Source organism: Oreochromis aureus, linkage group 11 (genome assembly GCF_013358895.1).
Source record: "Oreochromis aureus strain Israel breed Guangdong linkage group 11, ZZ_aureus, whole genome shotgun sequence".
NCBI classification, from domain to species: Eukaryota; Metazoa; Chordata; class Actinopteri; order Cichliformes; family Cichlidae; genus Oreochromis; species Oreochromis aureus.
The window spans coordinates 17,961,469-17,981,383 of record NC_052952.1 but is presented as its reverse complement, the minus strand read 5'-3'; the positions used below and the strand labels follow the sequence as shown (position 1 = coordinate 17,981,383).

General features: G+C 40.8%; 2 protein-coding genes across 2 annotated transcripts in view; one reads left to right on the top strand and one right to left on the bottom strand.

The window, feature by feature from the left end:
• The window catches only part of abcb5 (ATP-binding cassette, sub-family B (MDR/TAP), member 5), a 38,254-nt gene that overhangs the window by 6,452 nt on the left and 11,887 nt on the right, over positions 1–19,915 (top strand). The gene's annotated exons all lie outside the window — the stretch shown is intronic.
• Positions 173–3,203, bottom strand: sp8b (sp8 transcription factor b). The gene is made up of 2 exons (XM_031746275.2): positions 3,090–3,203; positions 173–2,612 (listed from the first exon to the last, which is right to left on the bottom strand). The coding sequence occupies exons 1-2, from the start codon at positions 3,108–3,110 to the stop codon at positions 1,275–1,277; spliced, it is 1,359 nt and encodes a 452-aa protein (XP_031602135.1). The 5' UTR covers positions 3,111–3,203; the 3' UTR covers positions 173–1,274.

Below are 19,915 nucleotides of genomic sequence, written 5' to 3'. Positions count from 1 at the left end.
AGGCCGTTACGGAGATCATGAAACTCTACAGTTTTTCACATTAATGGCAAACACACGGACTTGTAATGTAACAAGAAGGCAAAGTGTAATTTATGAGTTTCTTTTAGGCGTTTACAATTTTTTTTAAATGACTCAGCAATCCAACAAACTGAGTCGATCAGGTGCTTCTGATTTCATACTGACTTTATTGAGTGGCTCACATAAAAAGCCATTCTCGGAGAAAGAGAGAGAAGGAGAGAGAGAGAGAGAAAAAAATATCATTGTAAAATTAAAATCACTTTACAACATGCTTACTTAAATTAAACGAGTGGGTAAACAGTAAATGATTTCAAAACTTTACAAATAAATTCAAAGTGCGCCTAATGATAGATCCCTAAATACGAGAAAAAGTCGTGGTTAAATATAACTCCCCACAATACATTTCATATCATGTCAAAGAAAATCCAAGTACATTTCCGTATATTTTCAAATATTTACTAGAGTCCATATACAGCTAGAAATACCTATACAAAATCGTCTCCTGGACAAATACATTGCTCACCTTTACACTGGGCTGTAATTATTCTAACCTACATTTGTAATTATATACAACACATTTTGCAGCGAAGTCTAAGTAACCTCAACAGGCCTAGTGATAAAGTTGGCGCACATAGTGTAGGCTGCGAAGAGAATAGCAGTGATATATATATATATATATATATGACCTGCTCTTCCTTTATCACTTTATTAAATGGGATCATCACGTCCCGTGTCTCACCGCCATACTCTACAGGTATTTGTTCCTTTCGAGCAGTCCATCCACAATGACAGCAACAGTTTCCCCTGCTCGATAATAAAGTGCCAGTGTTTGGTTTTCAACAATATGCATGACAGCAGTTGCTCAACTTTTTCAGGCCCTACAATTTTCACAGCAGTGTTTTCTGTCTTTCGCGTCTTATATCGGACAAATAAAACATCAGGCGTATTCAGGATCGGGCTGCAAAGAAAAACAATAAGAAAAATAAAAAGTTTTGCTCGTGCCCTCCCACAGTGTGTCACACAAGGACTTGACTACACTTTAACACCGCAGATGAGAAGTTTCTGATGGCACGGCTATGAAATTATTCAATTGGACGTCTTAAGCACTTGGAAAGAGTCAAAGAAACACAGAGGCCGATTTTCTCATTAAATGACAATGATGATGCACCAAAGTATGTCCACTTTCATGTCCTCTCGGACAATTCCATCACGACACTTTGCTGTTTTACAGTTTTCACTTCAGTGGGGGAGTTTTTTTAGAGGCCGTTCATGCCTACTCCCTGGGCCGACTCAGGTGGGTGCAACAGGTCTGGGGAATGGCATGGAGGGCTTCCCGGTGCACTGTGCTCGCTGTCGGTATCACTCCCCCTCTTCCCTCCGCTGCCCCCGGAGCCAGAGCCGGCAGATCCCCCGGCGCTGTGAGTTTTTACGTGTTTACTCAGGTGATCGCTACGCATAAATCTCTTGTTGCACACCGGACAAGCGAATCGCTTCTCCCCTGTGTGTGTGCGTAAATGTCGCTGGAGCTCGTCGGAGCGAGTGAACCTTTTTCCGCAAAAGAGCCAGTTGCACACAAACGGCCTCTCGCCGGTGTGCCACCTCAAATGCGCCTTTAGGTGCGAGGTTTTTCCGTAAACCTTTCCACAGCCTGGAATGTGACAGCTGTGGAGACCTTTCCTCCGGAGGCTGGCGCCCGCTGGTCCCAGTCTCTCCGCCTCCTGGCAGTTCGGACAGTCGCAGGTGGCTCTGCCCGAGTACCGCCGGGCAGATGACCTCGGAGACCCCGCTAAAGACGCAGGTGGACCCCCGGAGAGCATAGTCCCTCCTGCCCCGGTTAATGGAGAGGGGCTTGTGTCGGGATAAGAGGATAACACCGGCTTGAAACCGTCCATCAGGTGTTGGCCGGTTGTCAACAGGTGTGGAGATGGACTTGTACTGAAAGCAGAGTGACTTAAACTCGAGTAATCAGAGTTATATCCGCCCAGGGGAGAGTGCAAGGAGGTCTGGAGTCCACCGGAATGTAAGGACGTCTGTATTGCTGCTCCATTAGGGTTCTGAACGTCAATCCATCCCGCTCCCACATCCCACCATGCAGAGGCTCCGGTGGTACCAACGTCTCCCGTGGGGATCCCGGGATGAGACGATTTGAACCAGGACTCGTAAGGATGCGCAACGCTCATTCTCGGATAGATGCCCTGCAAACTGTCCACTGAGGTGTGCACTTTTGAGATGAAGACCGGCTGGTGGCTGGACTCTTGAGAGCTGCTCGACACGGATGCTTGGAAAACCGAATAATCGTTTCCAAAGTGTGAACCAGACGAGGTACCGGACGTGAGGGAAAAGGCACTGGATCCGGTGGAGCTGTTGTTGCCAAAAGAGTCCGAGATGCCAGATCCATTACGCGACACCCCGAAACCGGACAGGCCGGATCCGAGACTGCAGCTACTCGCAGCGGCTCTTTTCCAGGGGTGGAAACCTTTTCCAAATGACGAGGAGTTATCCGAAATTGTCGACGGTGAAGGGCTCGGACTCCCTATTTTGTTACATGTTGCAGCTAACATGGCTAAAGGAGTCGATCCTAACCTCGGCTCCTCCTGAAAGGACAAGAAAATATGTAAGCGACTTACAAGTTAAACAGATTAATTACAGGCATTTTAAGGCATTCTTTTCGGATCGGAAAATAGCGTTCAAGTAGAGACAGTTTCCCTGTTTTTTAGCAGATGACTAATAAGCTGTATTTTTGTTTAAGTTTTGGTAATCAACAGAGAAAATTATCCTGATTTCCTACCTGGATGAACAGAAAGTAGACAAGTGAAATGCGTCAGAAGGCGCTTACAAATGCATGCCAAACGGAACAGCAGGGAAAACATGCGTGTTTTGAGCGCCGGTGACCGCCAAACTGAGCCTATATGCAGTTTACAGAGACTCGTCTTTATCATACAAACCGCTTGCTGGAAATATAACCAACGCACTGGCTTTGCTGCTACTTTGCGACCGCTGTAAGTTTAATCCCCCTCCGCAGGACAATGACAAGAACTAATTAAACCAGTAAGAAAGTCCTTTAGACTCACCCCTAGAAGTGAAGTTGCCATCACACAAAAACACAGCCCTCCTCAGAGGATCTTTTTATATTTATGAATCAGAGCACTGTTTTTTTAGAGGTGTGCAATACAATGATGTGTTCCGCCCATTCTTCCACAATTGTAGGCTCCTCTCCGGCTTTGAAGTGCCGCTGTGACACGGGCGACCAATCAGCGGCTTCGTCCCGCCGCACTGCCACATACTACCGTGAGGTCATCAATAGAGCGCCTCAGACAGCTCTCCACTCCCCCACCGCCACCCTCCCACCTCCCCTCCCTCATCCACCCCACCGCCCCCTCCATAATAAAAGACAGCGGAAGGAAGGTAAAGTTAAATGAGAGTGAATTGGGAAGGAGGTATTAGGGGGCCACTTACTGAAATTTTTACAGAACATCACATTCCATAAATTTAAAGAAGGAGGAATGATGACCCGTGTCTGGCGATGTGGGATGCTGCGTAGTAAATAAAAAGCTTGGCAAATTATGCGCCATCGCCTCCGCCGCCTCCACCAAAAGGCAACCAACACCGCGATGTAGTAGACCAAGTGCGTTCAAACTCCTCTTTTCCATTTTCAGAAGCCTTTCGCGTTCTGAAGCGCAAGCTTTAAAAAAAAAGTTTTCTGCGTTTTCTTTTCCCCAAAATGTACATGTGCGTAAAAGTTGACTGACTTCACTCTGTCCTCGGCCTATGTTTTACAGATTTCACTGCAGCTTTAAGTGCGTGTTTTACAAGGACCTCTCCACAGTTTTCTCCATCTTTCTCATATCAGACAATTACCGTGCACACTAGTGCAATTTTGCCCCCGCGGGATTCAACATGTTTTAACTTCTTAAGAGTTAATATACACAAACTATTACAGAAGATATAAAGGGTGCATTGTTCTGGCGTCGGACCTCTATTAGATCGTCTCCAACTTTCGCATTTACTGTAATTGTGTTCAATTATCTTGACAGTTTTGATTAAAACTGCACATCGTTCACGGGAGGGATGGTTCATTTTATCATGGCTGTGTTAGTTTAAAACAGCAAATAAAGACGTGTGGGGATCCTGACTTCAGAAAATCTGCTGGCTTTATATTAACAAATAAAACAGAATTGTAGATTTATTTTAGGAGATACTGAGAATTTGTGTATTGTAGTTCATTTAAATTATTTATTAAAGTAAGTGATGGAGCTCCGTGCGTAAAATAACGCAGGTTGCACTGAATAGGTTCATTACTTTACCCGCTGACATTTTGTAAAAATCTATACAGGAAGCTCATGTTACATAATAAGAACCTGTAGGGAAAATGTGTGTTGAACCCTGGACTCTCTGTTGGAGCTATTAGCATGCAGTGTGCGCGGGAAGCATAAATTTCATTTGAATTTCAAATTTAATAACGCAGGAGGTTTTTAATCATCCGCAGTTTTATTTGTTTGATATTAACATGCTTATTGACCGGGTCTGTTGACCAGCTTGGTCATTACAGGACAGGGAAAAGTTAATTAAAACGACCAGGGATTATTCATCAAATCATCTGCCTAACCCATGTCGCTTCCTTTATTACACAGTGTGATAGATGGACTCCCTGATTAATTCTTGTGTTTCTAGGATTGGACAACAGCTTCTTTTTTTTTGGATTTATTTTCAGGTGTTTTTTCTTCTTCTTTTTTTTAAAAGAAGGATTTAAAATTGTTACAATTATTCATGATGTTGCTTCACCTCGTATAACCCATCAGCAATATGTACATATGTTGCATCTTAGTTAATAATCGCACAGAGTGTTATTTAGTTGCCAAGCTTTACCAACATTTAGAGGTAATTCGGCCAACTTATTACGCGTAACATCTATCCCAGGTTTTAAGTTGTGGTAATGCTTGTTCTCACACTGAAGGCGAAAAGCGTTAATTAATATTCCTGGCGACATGTGTGGCGATACATAACACTTAAAAATATTTATTCTAATCGTTAATTTATATGAAAGGAGCGATTAAAAAATATCAAATGCAGACATCTTAACTAATTGGACGTTGGAGGTAACGCATTAGCCGTATCAGGGGGGTTTGGTCATTCATTATTATTACTATTATTTTTTTATCTCCCTCAACCGAACCAATCACACCAGCTTTAGAGAAAAAAAAATCATCCGAATATTGTGTGATCGTGTTCGAGGCGAATAAAATGTGACGAGGAGAAATAAAACCTACATACCGTGCTTCTCCGCTCTGCAGTGCATTGATTGACCCTCCACGTTTCGCTCTCAGCAGAGAAAACACAACATCCACCGCTGCCGGTGAGATTGTGGACCTTGCCAAATAAATGTTACACTGGCAATTCAATTAGGAATAACTTTGGGGGGAAAAAACAACCACTGCCCCCCCTACGCGTTTACCTCTCATGTACCCGAACGCATATTATATGTACGTGTAATTCACGTTTATTTTTGTAAAACAGTTGAACCTCGTGAGTGAGATGATCGTTTCCCCCCTTTCTTATTCTCAAAATAATGCTCATGTATTATACTGGGCGATTATTGCGCATTTGCACTGCAAAGTATGGACAGGGGACGTGTTGGCCTCTGGTGACAAATTACCCAGTGATCATACCAGCAAGACAGATGTCAGAGGTCAGTGTGATAACTCCCCGACTGAAGCATCTAGTTCCTGAAGCCACAGAGGCTGGAGAGATATTAAACCCAAACGATCTAATGTATTCTTAGGTCACTTCTTCTCCAAAAAAGGAGGAAAAAAAAATCTTTTGTTGCCTGTTGCGTTCAGTAAGAGTGAGAGGGTCGGTCCCGGTTCATATGGTGCGCACAGGTTGTTCCTATCGCACGGCTGTAACAGTAAGCCGCATTGAACAGATGTCCCCATTGAAGGCTTTCTTCTCCGACACACATGGGCTATATTACCATCATGAAATCAAACTCAAAACCTGTCCCTTTCGCCACCATAATGACCGAGTTATTCTGGGCCGCTGAGCATGAACAAAGTGTGTTCAATATTGCGTGCTCCAGAATCGCTCTGCTTAGAGAACCGGGAAAAGGGAGTCAGGCCATAGATGCAGAAGTGTACTTTAATGTGAAGGTTTACAAAGCAGCTCAATAATCTGACCGCAGTGCTATTAAGGATTTTTTCTGGAGAAAAGCATAATCACTTGTGGCTCACCAGCAATTAGGAGAGCAGTGTGGCTAAGACAGCGTATAGTCTTATTACTGTAGTTATTATTATTATTATTAAAAATAGATTCATTAATCAGGAAAACAAAAATAAAAATATATACAATATATGTATTTATTTTAAAAGATAGATTCACTGTGTAAATGGATGCTCAGCAAAGGTGCAGAGAGCATAGAGCATAGAGTAAGACAGCAGGGTCTGTTGGTTGTTTTCTCTATTCACCGGGAGGTTGGAAAGAGCAGATGTCCGTCTGCACAGTGGCTGCCAAGTGGGTCCGGAGGAGCAGGGCAGCCACAGACACAAGAGCCCAAATGGTGTGACAAAAGATGTGCAGGAAGCCCCTCTCCGCCTGGGTGAGCCACAGAGAGGGTCTCCCCTCTCTGCCAGCCTGCAGGGGCACTCACAACACGAGCCAGAGTGGTGGCAGCAAAGCCATGTGTTACCGGCTGGAGTGCATGCTGCACCAACACTGTTATTCACACAAACATACACATGCATTTGCAGGAATGCGCACTAACAGTCCAATCCCGGACGGTGCATGCTCACAGCTTCACAAACACATTTATCTACATTTATACAGAACCTCTATCTATCTATCTATCTATCTATCTATCTATCTATCTATCTATCTATCTATCTATCTATCTATCTATCTATCTATCTATCTATCTATCTATCTATCTATCTATCTATCTATCTATCTATCTATCTATCTATCTATCTATCTATCTATCTATCTATCTATCTATCTATCTTGTTTTTTCCTGTGCCCATTAGGTCAAGAGACCCTGAGACAGTTCCAAGCACAGGTGTGCATCATGGCCCATACTGAAGGGGTGCGCTGAACCATAAACAATGATATAAATGTCTGGCAAATAAAATGGCTAGTTAACAATCTTTTGACTGCTCTAACCTCTGAGCCTTTGTCGGGTATCGATCAGCCAGCTGTTCCTGGCTTTGTCTGGCAGGACGGTAGCCTCTGGTTCCTCTCGGGATGAATGGACAAAGCCACCAAAAACTTTCTGCTGCCTTTCAAGTTCGGTCTGGCTGAAACAAAAAATTCAAACGAGGAGCCATTCATCACTTCTTGCGGGTCAGATTTTATCCCATTCAAATGAATTAAAATCATGACTCAGTCTGCTGCGCTATCTGGGCTGATTAAAAGCTTTAATATAAAGTTGCTTTTTATATCTGACAACCCCTGGCAGTGGCTTCTTTGTTCGCAGTTGCCATGTTGATGGTTTACATGGAAACCATGTAAATGGTAATTTGGATGGGAATAATTTGTCTCCCTGTATTAAGATAATTGTATGTTAAATAACGAATATCCTCACAATTACAGTGGGTGTCGTGTGATGGGTCTTGTCACGCAACTATGTCAGGAAAGGGTGCTAATGATCTGTCTGAGCACCTGTCAGTCAAAGTGTTGGCTGACAGCAGCAGAAGCAGTGAAATGCTCTGAGTGAGGTTTTATAGTTCAGGTTATATAGTGGGTGTCAGTGCTGCCCTCCTTCCACTGTTAGAGTCCTTCTTCAGCCACCCAAAGACTGCCTATTTATGATCAAAATTAAATGAGTTTAGCAATTTATTTGGAAATTTGTTGCATAGCCTTATTAGATGTTATGATCAGTATGTCCCAGACCACTTGTTTGCTTGCTTGAGGTGATAGATTACAGTTTCACACAAACGCTGTTTATGATAAACACTGATAACAGTGTATTTTGCCACCATTTGGCTTGACTGCTGCTGCATATGTGGGCCATGAGGTCTTCTTATTGACTTTCACTGAGCCCAACATTGCACTTTGTCAGAGTGAGCGGCAGCCTGAGAGACAGGCGGGCGAGGCAGTCATACAAAGTGAAGTACTTAGGATTAGCCCTGGCTCTTCAAGTTTCAGTAATTATCCTCCTGGAGGCATTCTTGCCGTGTTGGATAATAATGGAAGTCCGGGTGTACGCCTGTCACCTCTCAAGTGTGGGTGGAGGAAGCCAACGAGAGGCGCAGGACAGAGAAATGTTTGCTTTTCTGTTATGTCATCCGAGGAGCACAAGAGTAAGGCAAACTTGTATTGTTCGCTGAGCGCACACGGAACTGAATAACAACACTGAGCCTGTAGTGCTTAGCGTGTAACACACAAACTGGAGTCTTCTCATTTGTACATGTGATAATGAGACATGTTCTTCAAAAGTGATAATTTGCTTGGGCATCGAGTGTAATTATGAAGTGTCAGGCATTTGTTTTTGATAAACAAGCCTCTTAAAACACACAGTTTCGTTATTTGTTAGCGAGTATCGTCTGATTGGCGCGTTGCTTCAGAAATACCCAACCTTTTTTCTTCCATCCCTGTCTTGTCAGATATTGGCGCAGAAAGAAGAACTAAGTATCTCTTTATTTTTAAAGTTTCCATTAAGCGGCGTGTTTGGAATAACAGACAGGTGTTCCTATACAGCAGGAAAAACACAATGCTTTAATTAAGAGTCAGCCCGATTTCCCAGAGGGCAGATTGTCTTCTTCCATTAACTTAGTTTATCATATAATAAAGAGGTTGCCTTGTCCTTCCCTACCCAGACAATTGGTTTTAATCAGCCAGAAGCCCTTTCATGGCTGATAATTTATGCTAAATTGACAAGGGTGGAGGATATCACAGAAAATCATTATGACGGGGCTCAGGTCACTTGCCTGTCACCACCTTGTTTTATCCCATCCTGTGAGCTGCAGGACAGCAGAAAAGTTCAGAAAAGTCAGATAAATGAGCAACATTTGCATTGGAGCTCACTATAAACTTTTAAGTTAACAATTTGTAATTTAGTATTTATCTGACATGTAAAAGTAGCCACTATGTCTATGGATTGACATAAAGGGAAATCAGTAAGTAACACTTGGAAGATATATTCATTTTAATGAATTCATAATTGTTAACGTACATGTTAAAATCATTCGTACGAAAAGTTAAACCACAACAAACTGCAATGAACTGTCAGTTTTGATCCTTTGATTTTTACCACAGACCGCAAGTGTGAAAGTATAAATTGTGATTTGAAGCAAAGGGGGTCGGTCGGGGAAGGAGCGTGAGGAGAGGGAGATGCACGATGAGCATGAGGAGGAAGCTGGGACACACTTCTCGCCTTGCAATTTAATCACTGTATACCCAGGGAAGTATTGACAGTTGTCCTGTGGAAGCTATTAAAGTTGCTGTCCAAGGTTAAATGAAATTGCAGTTTATCAAGGCAGCATTGAGAAAATAAGGGAATCTGTTCATGGCTGTTGATTAATGTGGAGCGTGATCAACACAAGGGGTTCATTAAGCTATACATCACCAGGGTAATTTAACATGTCATCAGGCCTGCTGTCGCTCCCCTTCACACATTTTGCGCACCGAGGATGTTTGGTGTGTACGTGTGAGTGTTTGTGTCTTGATATCGAGGGCACTAACCTCACGTTTTTTTTTTTTTTAGATGTTTGTGCTAGCACACACTTTGTTAACTCTAAAGTAAACAGCACATCTCTGCAGAGTTCACCAGAGTCCAGATAATCAAATTAATTACGTATGTGTGAGGGCTTCAGCTTGGTAGGGGACTTTATGAATCTGCTTCCAACGTGGCTTGAAAAAACATTATGATTTTGATCCAAATCAGACCATAATAAGGCTCTATTTTTCCTGATCATCATCTCTTCTTCATCCTTTAACATGCTTTTCATCTGATCACATCCCTGCTTTGGTCACTTCTCATTGCTCAACAGCTGACGTGCATACATAGAGGTATGCTAATCAGGCCTGGGACCTGGAGCTGTGTGTGTGTGTGTGTGTGTTTTTTTTTTTTTTTTGCCTGGTGTTTTGTTTACTGGTGGATAATTGATGGTGCTTGAGGGACAGGCGTGAGTCCGACATGAATCACAGGCAACATGGCTCCTGATAAGGAGCTGAAAGTCTCCTGTAATTAAGCCGGGCACTAGAGACCAATTGTTTGTAGAATGATTTGGTCGGGGCTAATTGACACTAATTGTTTAATCAGATTTTCTTCCTCTTCATACTGCAAGCAAGCGTACTAGTACTTCAACCAGTGATGCATTGACAGAAGCCCACGCTCTTGACACGAGAGGCATCTGGTGATGGTGAAAAAATCTAAAAGTCTCTCCGTGATACCCTCTCAGGTTCTGAAAAATATACAATAATGAGTTTTGAATAAAAAGACGGCAAAATTATACATAAACAAATTATTTGGTTGGTAGAACAGTTTATGGCTGTGTCTTCTCATCAGCAAAGACATATTAGAAGTTGAGGCTGCAGCACATGCGAAGAGCTGTTTCAGTTAAGATTAAATGATGAAGCGGAGCAGATAATTAGAGACGTGTCTTCCTTCTCTATCTGATTAAACCCAGCAAGTCTGCGTAACGAGCTGGTGATGGGTGGAGCTGAACACATGAACATGAGATCTAACATCGTTACATTTAACGGCAATTAAACCTGTAGATTTTTTAATTAACACAAACTATGATGGGAAATTAATGGTTATTACTCGGGGTGGGGGAGTGGGGCAGCGGAGGGGAATGTTGTAGACTTAATGTAAAACACACTCAGTACGTTGAAAAGCGTGGAGTGTCCTGAGAGGTTCACAGTCAGCTGGTCAAGCTGAAATGATGAGGTCACCAATAAATTGTTGTCTTTGTGGTATATTTGGTAACATAGATGTTTACGCCTTACACAAATACCTAAAAGGTGATGTAATACTTACCAAACACCGACACGCAGACAGTTTTGCTTTCATTTTGGTTCTATCTATCCAAGGAATGTGAATATGATTGTTTGGAAAACATGGTTGTTCGAGTTAGACAAAGTGCCCAGTGTAATACCAAATACCTCAAAGGACACACTGGCAATAAAATGAATAGGAAGAATTTTGTGGGTAAAGTCCAAAAATCTTCTATATATGTCTGCAGACATTTGTGGATAACTCTTTGTCTTGTCTTTAAATTGTAAGAAATTACTTTTCCATGACTTTAGCCCAAAAAATGAAATTCTGTTCACATAATTTATGAGGCAAGACTCAAATATATATTTTACATACTTGTTTTGTTTATTTTTTGTACTAGAGCCCGACCGATATAGGATTTTTAAGACCAGTACCAATATTTGGTGATGTAAAATCTGATATCTTGGATGATATTTTTTTCTTTCAGACATGCAAAACATAAACAGATTTCCCTATTTGCTATATGTAGTTATGTATGATCCCTTACTAAGACAATATGGCAGTGCAGTTTAAAAATAATCTTGTTTTCTTTTCACACCAAGTCGTGGATTAATTGTTTACTCTCTACCGACCCTGCTTGGATCAGCTGGTTGTTGTGTTGTTGTGCCAACAGGGAAGTTTGGTGGACAAACTAAGCAGCATCAACGATCATAACATGGTTGAAGGGTGTTTCCTCCATCTCTTTTTTTATCTTTATAATTTTTAAAAATAAAAATATGTATTATTATATTATATATATTATGAAACATAGTAAATATATATTGTTATTATTTGTAGTTATTATATAAAACTTTTACACATTTTTTAAAGTAAAGCTAATTGTTTACACTTTACAGATTTTACACTTAGTTTGAGCTACTTCATTGAAACTAATGAAAAATTATTAGATATGAACATTATATAACATTGTATCCAGAGTTTCAACCTTTAACAACTGTTTTTTATGGTAAACGTCTCGTCCACTGATTATCAAATTTCGTCCTCATATGCTAGAACATGGAAAGTGAAGTAGATATACATTTAAGTATAAGATATTAATGCAAATTTAAGCCTGAAGTTAATCCTAAAGTCTTATTATTCTGATTTTATGAAATATAACCCAAGTTGACTGATCTTAATCATATAGTTTAATATTGCACATTAGTCACATTCCAATTAGCATTTATCTTGTCTGCGTCGCTTTTCAATAAAGTTTTCTGATTTATTGTGGAAGCCTGCCTTTACTTTGTGCTAATAATTGGATGCTATTGAAAGGATGGGTTTCATTGATTTTGTGGATGACTGGGAGCATTACTGCCCCAGACCATAGATTGTCAGCAAGGTCTGTGTTGAGCTGGGATCGATGCCGGTGAATCTTCCCCTCTGGTTTTTATTTACTTCTGTCTCCATTGATTGAAACATGCAATAGTTCAGGGGCTATTATCACACTGACGCTAAGTTTCTCTGTCTCCCCATTGAAATAGCTCCCTCTGTTCCTTGGCAATATCTCACTCCAGCAAGTGCTCCCATCTTTCCCTTTCTAACTAATGAGTTAAGAGTATTGCTATGACCTGTAAACATCAATCACGGAGAAAGAGGGAGACAGTGACTAACTGCACCAGTGAGAGGGGGATGAAATGAAATGAAAGTATACAATAAAAGAAACATCCAGCTTGGTCCTTGGAGAAGCTGAAATATATACCACCAGAGAAGAATTTAGATAATCATCAAAAGACCACTAGACTGTGCGTTCATGGTTAATCACCTCTAGAAGAAGAATTCCTTGAATTGTGTTATGAATTTAATGGAGGGTGACTAATAATACTTTTGGACTTTAGCTGAATTTATTAAGAGACAAAGAAAGTGAAACTTTTTTGTTCATTCATTGTGAATTCAGCTTTGTGCTCTTAATCCAATTTAGTGCTCCGTGAGTCTGAAAAAAGCCATGAATTTCTATTCAGCTGTTAAAATTAAACTTCTTCCCAACAGACAACTTGCACCGTTTGCCGTGTAGTAGCTGCCTCGCTAGATTGTTTCCGCAATACAACATAAAGATGGTCCCATGCAAGTGGCCCAACCTATTTTTACGTATCTTATTTCCTGACGAGACAGCAGAAAGGTCAGCGTCCTATCCAACTGGGACTCTCATGATTGAATGTAATCAGTATGTACTTGTTATTCTGAGTGCCAGGCCTTTCTTTTATTTGCTGGCCCAGAAGTTAATTTCCCCCGTGACCTTTGTGTAATAAAACAGTATTATCTGTTTCTGGAGCCACAACAAGGAAACAAATTAGCTTCCTCAGCAGTGTTTTGTCACATAAGAGATCAGTTATAAGTTTATTTACTTTAATTAGATTAAGGTTGCAGTAAAGGCATGTGTCTGTGTGAGCATCATCCCTTGTCTCCTTGCATTATCTGATTGTCCCAGCCACTGAATTGGCCAATGGTTATGCTTTTCAGTGATTACTCACTCCAATGCAGTCAATGTTTTTCTTCCCTCGTTGCAAAAAAATAAAAAAAACAAACAGAAAATAACTATATAAATCTATGCACTTTGTAACTGTTTGTATTTTTAGTTCACCTTAGCTTTATCTCACACAAATTGCAAATACACAGACATTTGAAAGCAAAAAAAAGAAGCTGTTGATTTCTCACACTTCTGCACGAACATAAGTCACCTGATACTGTGGAATTCCTCTAATCCTTCCCTCTACTTTTAGTGGGAGTGAAGCGTTTCCTTTTAAACTGGATTTGTTTTTTTTGAAAGTGCATAAGCTCAAATGAACATGGTAAATTTCCTCCTCAGTATATCGTGTGCAGCTTGTACCGGCAATCCTACGGCTGCTTTTATCATCGTGGTAGTTAAAAAGAATTGGCATCTTTAAATATTTGCTTTTTTAAAAAAATTGTCCTTCATTTAAAAAGTTGATAAATTGCTGTAAATATTTTAAAACACACTTAAATATTGATTTCAAAAAATTAGATTAGTTTCCAGACAATATAAGAATACTTACACTTCCCAGATATCGCTATTTTAAATATATACTTTAGCTGTTGCAGTTTAGACTAAAGGTGAATGTGAGAGGAGAGGCTGTGAGCTGTGGAGGCCAAAGTGAATGCAATGCTTTACTGACCCGAGGAATCTCTTTTATTACGGGCTCTTTGTGCCTCTCCCTCCGCTGCTCTGTCAGCCCATTCAGACCCAGTGGCAGCCACCTACATTATATCCTGGATAGGCAGGACATTCATGCCTTTTTAACCCATTGTCCTTCCCTCTGGGGTGAGGGCCCAGAGCGGGATGTGAGAACCCCAGGCTGGGTATTGTGTCCCTCTGCGCTCTTCACACACCCGGCGGGGGACTTCCTTTCTGGTGTCACCGAAACCTGTGTGGTGTAATCCGCAGCTCCCTGCTGAGCAGGATGGGAAGGTTATTAAAAGTGCCTCTAATGTCTCGTTAATAAATCGCTTCCATTTTCCGCTTCATTTCTAAGTAATCGCGTTGGGAGTGTGGATAGGAAGGAATGTGTACCAGTTCCCGTGTTTTCAGTATCAAAGCAGCATAAAAATTAGCATTTCTTTTTATTGTCAGCTACACATATCACACACGCACCAGTACAGATCCATTAGAGATGTGACCCTAACATTAAAGATCAAGTATCTGGACTGCTGTGTGACCAGGTCAGCCTACAAGGTGTTGACGCTGCTGTGATTGCCGGAGGAGAGATTTTTAAACACACCGAGGTTTCGGGTTAATGGCGTCTTATACTCTGACCCGGTGGATGCTGCGTTTAGGTCTCTTCTGGGGGTAGCTCTATAAAGCGGCCGAGGTCACTCCAGTTAGAGGCGGCTGCTGTGTTAAGAGGTTAGAGAGCAGAGGTCCCCACAGCGTGGTATCACAAGCACTCTCTATGATGCGTTAAGGAGGCTGATGGCTGTGATTGCCACAGTGGGACCTGGAGGTGAGGTTAGAGATGGCTCAGGACTGCTGGGGTAATCCCATTAACTGTGGCTCTTATAGCCCTCTCTCCCGGTGTGTGTTTGTGCACATGCTCTTTCAAAGCGAGTGCGAAGGAGACCCTGTCTGTGTGTGAGTGGCTCGAGGGTGACCCGAAAGACATTAGCTTGCCCTGTAGGTCAAAGGACGGGCAAAATGAAAATACCTGTCAAAAGCTGCAAACCATCAAACTTCCAAGTTTGTCTGTAATAACTAATTTTCTTTCTCTTGAAATACTAACTTTTTTCATCTTACTTTTAATATGTTTCATCTCAGTGATCTTTCAACCCTAATTTTATTGCAAATAAGCACATAATTGCTCAACAGTTTCTTCAATATAGTATAACATATTTCTTTTATTAAGTGTTGGTAGCTCGACAGCTGGACATAAAAGTGGCTAGGTACGCAGGAAAGCAAAATATCCTTTCAACAAAGTGATGTTTGTCAGGTTCATGTGGCGGTGTGCAGCTCAGTCATTAGTTAAGGCACAACTAATCACAGAGAATAAATAGCAACGTTTCCAACACGGCTGCTGAGGATCATACTTGCCGTCGGTTAATTTTTATCAATTATCACTTGTGCCTCTCATTGTTATGTGCAACAATTAGCTTAAGTTCTGCCTTGACTCGCACAAAATATATATTGACATCCTTGACAGCTGCTCAGATGTCACCACTGAGCTGATTTTTACAGCATTGTTAAAGGTTAAAAGATGGTGGCTATTATGTGCTATACACTGCTGGGCTATCTGCATTGCATCCAGGCAGTCAGTCAATGCAGGACTACGTCTGTGGAAATATAAGTGGGGCAGTTATGGCAAACAAAAAGCTATCAGTGATTCTGAAAAGGGAAAAAAATCGTGAGGGGGTCAAACGTCAATGGCAGGGAGTAGGAGAGTGTTTGGTATTGTCAATAATGGATTCTCTGTTCGAGGGTGGGATATTCGCAGTGAAAAGCTTTTGGTGGGCGGGATGTGGTGGGCTAAAGTCATTCATGCAAGAGCACTATATCATGTACATACTGATAAAGCAGTGCAAACACATGATTAAGATCAAGAATGTAGCATCTTCCTTTTTTTTCCACCTTGAAATTAGGTGATGCTACTGTCCCCCCAATTTCTTATAAAAACAATTTCTTATAAAAACTAAAAATCAGTCAAAATGTACCTTTTTTCTTCATATATATATATATATATATCTATATAAAAATTTAAGGATTAACCAGTGAAAACCTATATTTTTTAAACAGAAAATAGATTTTTCTTTTCAGTATGTACATTGGCATATGGGAACATCTATTCTTAAAAGGTTGCATTTAATTATTTGACTGTAACTAATGCAGTTAAGACAGATATTCACAGTTATTGGTATTTGGAACAATATGGTGAGTGTGTGTATTGATCAGACTGGGGCTCTGTCAATAACAGTGGATGAATCTAATTATGGTTCCTCTCTGTCTACTCAGTTAACTGCCAGCATGGGAACCCTTAGTCTGTAAGTCCAGTATGAGCTCACACACACACACACACACACACACACACACACACACACACACACACACACACACACAGTCAGAGCCATAAAAGCATTAGGACACTTGGCTTCGAGTCCCACCTCCTTCCTTAACATCCCACCATAAAGCTTTAACCCAGGTGCAAAAGTAAAAGCAAGTATGATAGCACCTCCTAAAAGTGCTTATTAGTTTAAATAATCAAATGTCTTTTTTTAAAAACACTGTATACAAATTAAAGATTTTCTTTGGTGTTTACCCTTCACACTTTGTTTTTTTTTTTCCATATTGATTTTGTGTCATTTCCCCTCCATTTCCAACCAATTTTTTTTATCCTTAATTTGAGACACTGTGGTTGAATAGGGTAAAATTTTTAACTGAAGGATACCACCATGAAACTTTCCCAGATGATTACTAGAATGCAGAGTTTAGTGAAGTTTTACGCATATATTTATAAAAGACTTATAATGTCATTTTTCCAGAAACCTAGAAGACAATAGATAAAGTTCAGTAAAATAAATTAAAGTATATAATTAATTTCTTCTGGTCTAAAAGAAGAAAAGACGTGATAAATTAAAATAGACCAAAATTTGAAAATTAACTACCACCTGATGAAACATGCCTTAAAACACAGCAGCTTTATTTTGTCTGTGAAATGCTATTATCTCTGAGTCCTGATCTGAACATATCAGGAACAAAAAAAGTCACTTTGAATACATTTTGAGTACTTTCTTTCTTTCTTTCTGTTTTTTTAAACAATATGAAGAAATCGTGCAGGGGTAAGCTCACATGCAATTAAAGGGTGACCTGCCACTAACGTGTCATATAAACACAAGCGCCTCATTTTCGCCAATTTATTCATCATGTAGAATTCACACTTTCTCACGTGAACACATTTAAAAAAAAACCCAAAAAAAACCAAGCTGTGCACGTCATCGGCACACAGACTCACACACAAAACAAGCTTGTGTCTTTGTTTGCTCACTGTGTCACTCCACTCAGCCGTGTGTGGCCGTTGAGGGACTCCCCTATCTCCACGGGTTTTTGAGGGAAAGTCATTTGAGTTCGAAATCTTCTTCGGCAAGTGCAACACTTCATCAAGGGTGAAGACTCCCTGGCTATCAGAGATGTATCAGTTGGTCTGATAAAGCCCTTGCCCTGCTCCCCGCACACAGCAACATCCCATCATAAATAAAAGCAGCAGAAAAGAGGCCTTTGTCACTGTTTATCTGGACTGCTTTTCTTCCTCGCCCTTGATTTCCTCTTCAGAAAATTGATGCACCCTTAAATTGAAGCGGAGAGCTTGACAGGTAATGGTTAGTGTGATAACTGCTCAGATTTCATCAGCCAGGGCTTTTTTTTTTCTCTGTGTGCAATTGTTGGAACTTTCAGATAGATTACTAGATTACCTGTCATCCAGTGCATCAGATAAAAATGCAGAGTTGAGGAGATGTAGCCAACACTGGAACAGATAGGAAGAAAAAGATTTGGATAGAGAATGTTAGATGTGAAAGGAACGGTGAGGACACAGATTTACATTTATCTGATAGGGTGGCAAATAGAACATATTATTACCATCACAATAACAGGCGCTTTTCTCCTGGCATGGAGAATTGTGATTTATATTATGCAGTTTAAATGGTGTGCATGCTATATATGCATATAATTAGCGGTTTCCAGAAAAATAAATAAATAAATGTCGCTTCTTTGCCTGAATTAGCCTGGTTCAAAGCCTGATATTTTGTTTTGTGCAGAATTTTAAAGATGTATGTGTGAGGTGTATTAGTGCAATAGTTCTAGAAATGCAAATAGGAGGGAAAACGTCTTATTCTGTTGTAGGAAAGTTTATTGATTATTTGTCAGAGATGGAGAGAAAAGCTATTACAGAAAATCAAGAAAAAGAAAGAAAGAATTCAAATCTGCATTTAGTCTTTGCTCCATCAATGTTATGGTAACCAATAGAGCTGAAATCTTTGGCAGATGTGTGGCAGCAATTTTTCTCAGCTATTATAGCATTATAAACACTCGGCTAGAGTTACATAAAACATGCATATTTTTGACTGGGAAATTTTCAGACGAGAGAAACAGCTGTGCTGGCCTTACAATGCATTAAGTATTTCATCCCTTTTAGATGGTTAAATTGTGCATGAAATGTTGCTGGCGCAGGGTTCTCCCGAGCTGGACTGATTAGGCAACATCTGTTACATTGGGAGAAATCCGTGTCGTTTCTAATTAGCTGTCAGGCTGCGGATACGTTGTGCCTGATGGTGCCGAGGATCTGCCACAGGTTCCTCTTCTCGTCCTGTCACCTGCTTGTGTGTTCCCTCCTCCCCACGTCCCCCACTCCAGTTCCCCTCTCCGTTCTTCTCTCCCCCACTCACTCTCCCTCACACACGCACACATACACACACTCATCAGCTGTAATTAGAGAGCAGAGTCCATACAAAGGAGCGAGCCGGGAGCCAGGCTTGAGCCCATCTGTGCAGCCCCATCATCAGTGAGCTCACAAACTCCTCCAACACTGGGGGCCGCTCCCGGGCTCCCGAGCTCCCGAGCTGGACCCCTGCACGCCGATCATCTGAGCATGCAAACTTTCTTCCTCTGCCTGCCTCCCGCCCGTCTTTATCTTTCTTGTCCGCTTTGCTCTCTTTCATTCCATGCTGAAAGAAAATCTATCGGCTTGGAGCTGATTCATCTTGCTTTAATAAGGCCCAGATGCTGGTAAATATTAAATGCACTACAGTGAGGAACAGACAACACTGTGACCAGCTATTGACAAAACACGGCATTAGAGGGATGGAATGAGCTGAAATCCATATAGACAAATTAACAAACACAGGAAGGTGTCAAAGAGACACCCACAACTAATGCTGTTTTCATTCGCACACTTGCGCAGTTGTTTTACTCTCACATTTCTTTTTTTGCGTCCAATTTAATTTCCCTAAATCTGTTATCATTCATTTTTAGCTGAATGTAAAAAAAAAAGACATAAAAAATACGCCTGACCTTCTAGATTATATGAGTTTCATTTCATTCATTACTGAACTTGTGCACAGTATGCTATTGCTACAGGTCATCTCCAGCAGCAGTCAACACAATATCTGTCTGGCAATTAATTTCAGCAACTAATCGATGAGTGTTTGTGTGTTTCAGTGGAAAAAGACTTCCCTCCCCCTTTTCTTTTAGCGTTTTATGCATCGTCACATTTTAATCTTTAAGACAAAGCACCCCAAAAACAACATTAAAAGATTATAAAAATAATAAATAAATATAACTTTAATAACTTAAGATAACTATCATCTGCAGTAAGATGATATTGAGAGTATCAGCTGGAGATGTATAAGGAGGTAACTCAAAAACTAAGGAGCTGGGAACTTCCACAGACTTTTCAAGGCAAATGTAATAAATCGTGTAAAACATTTATT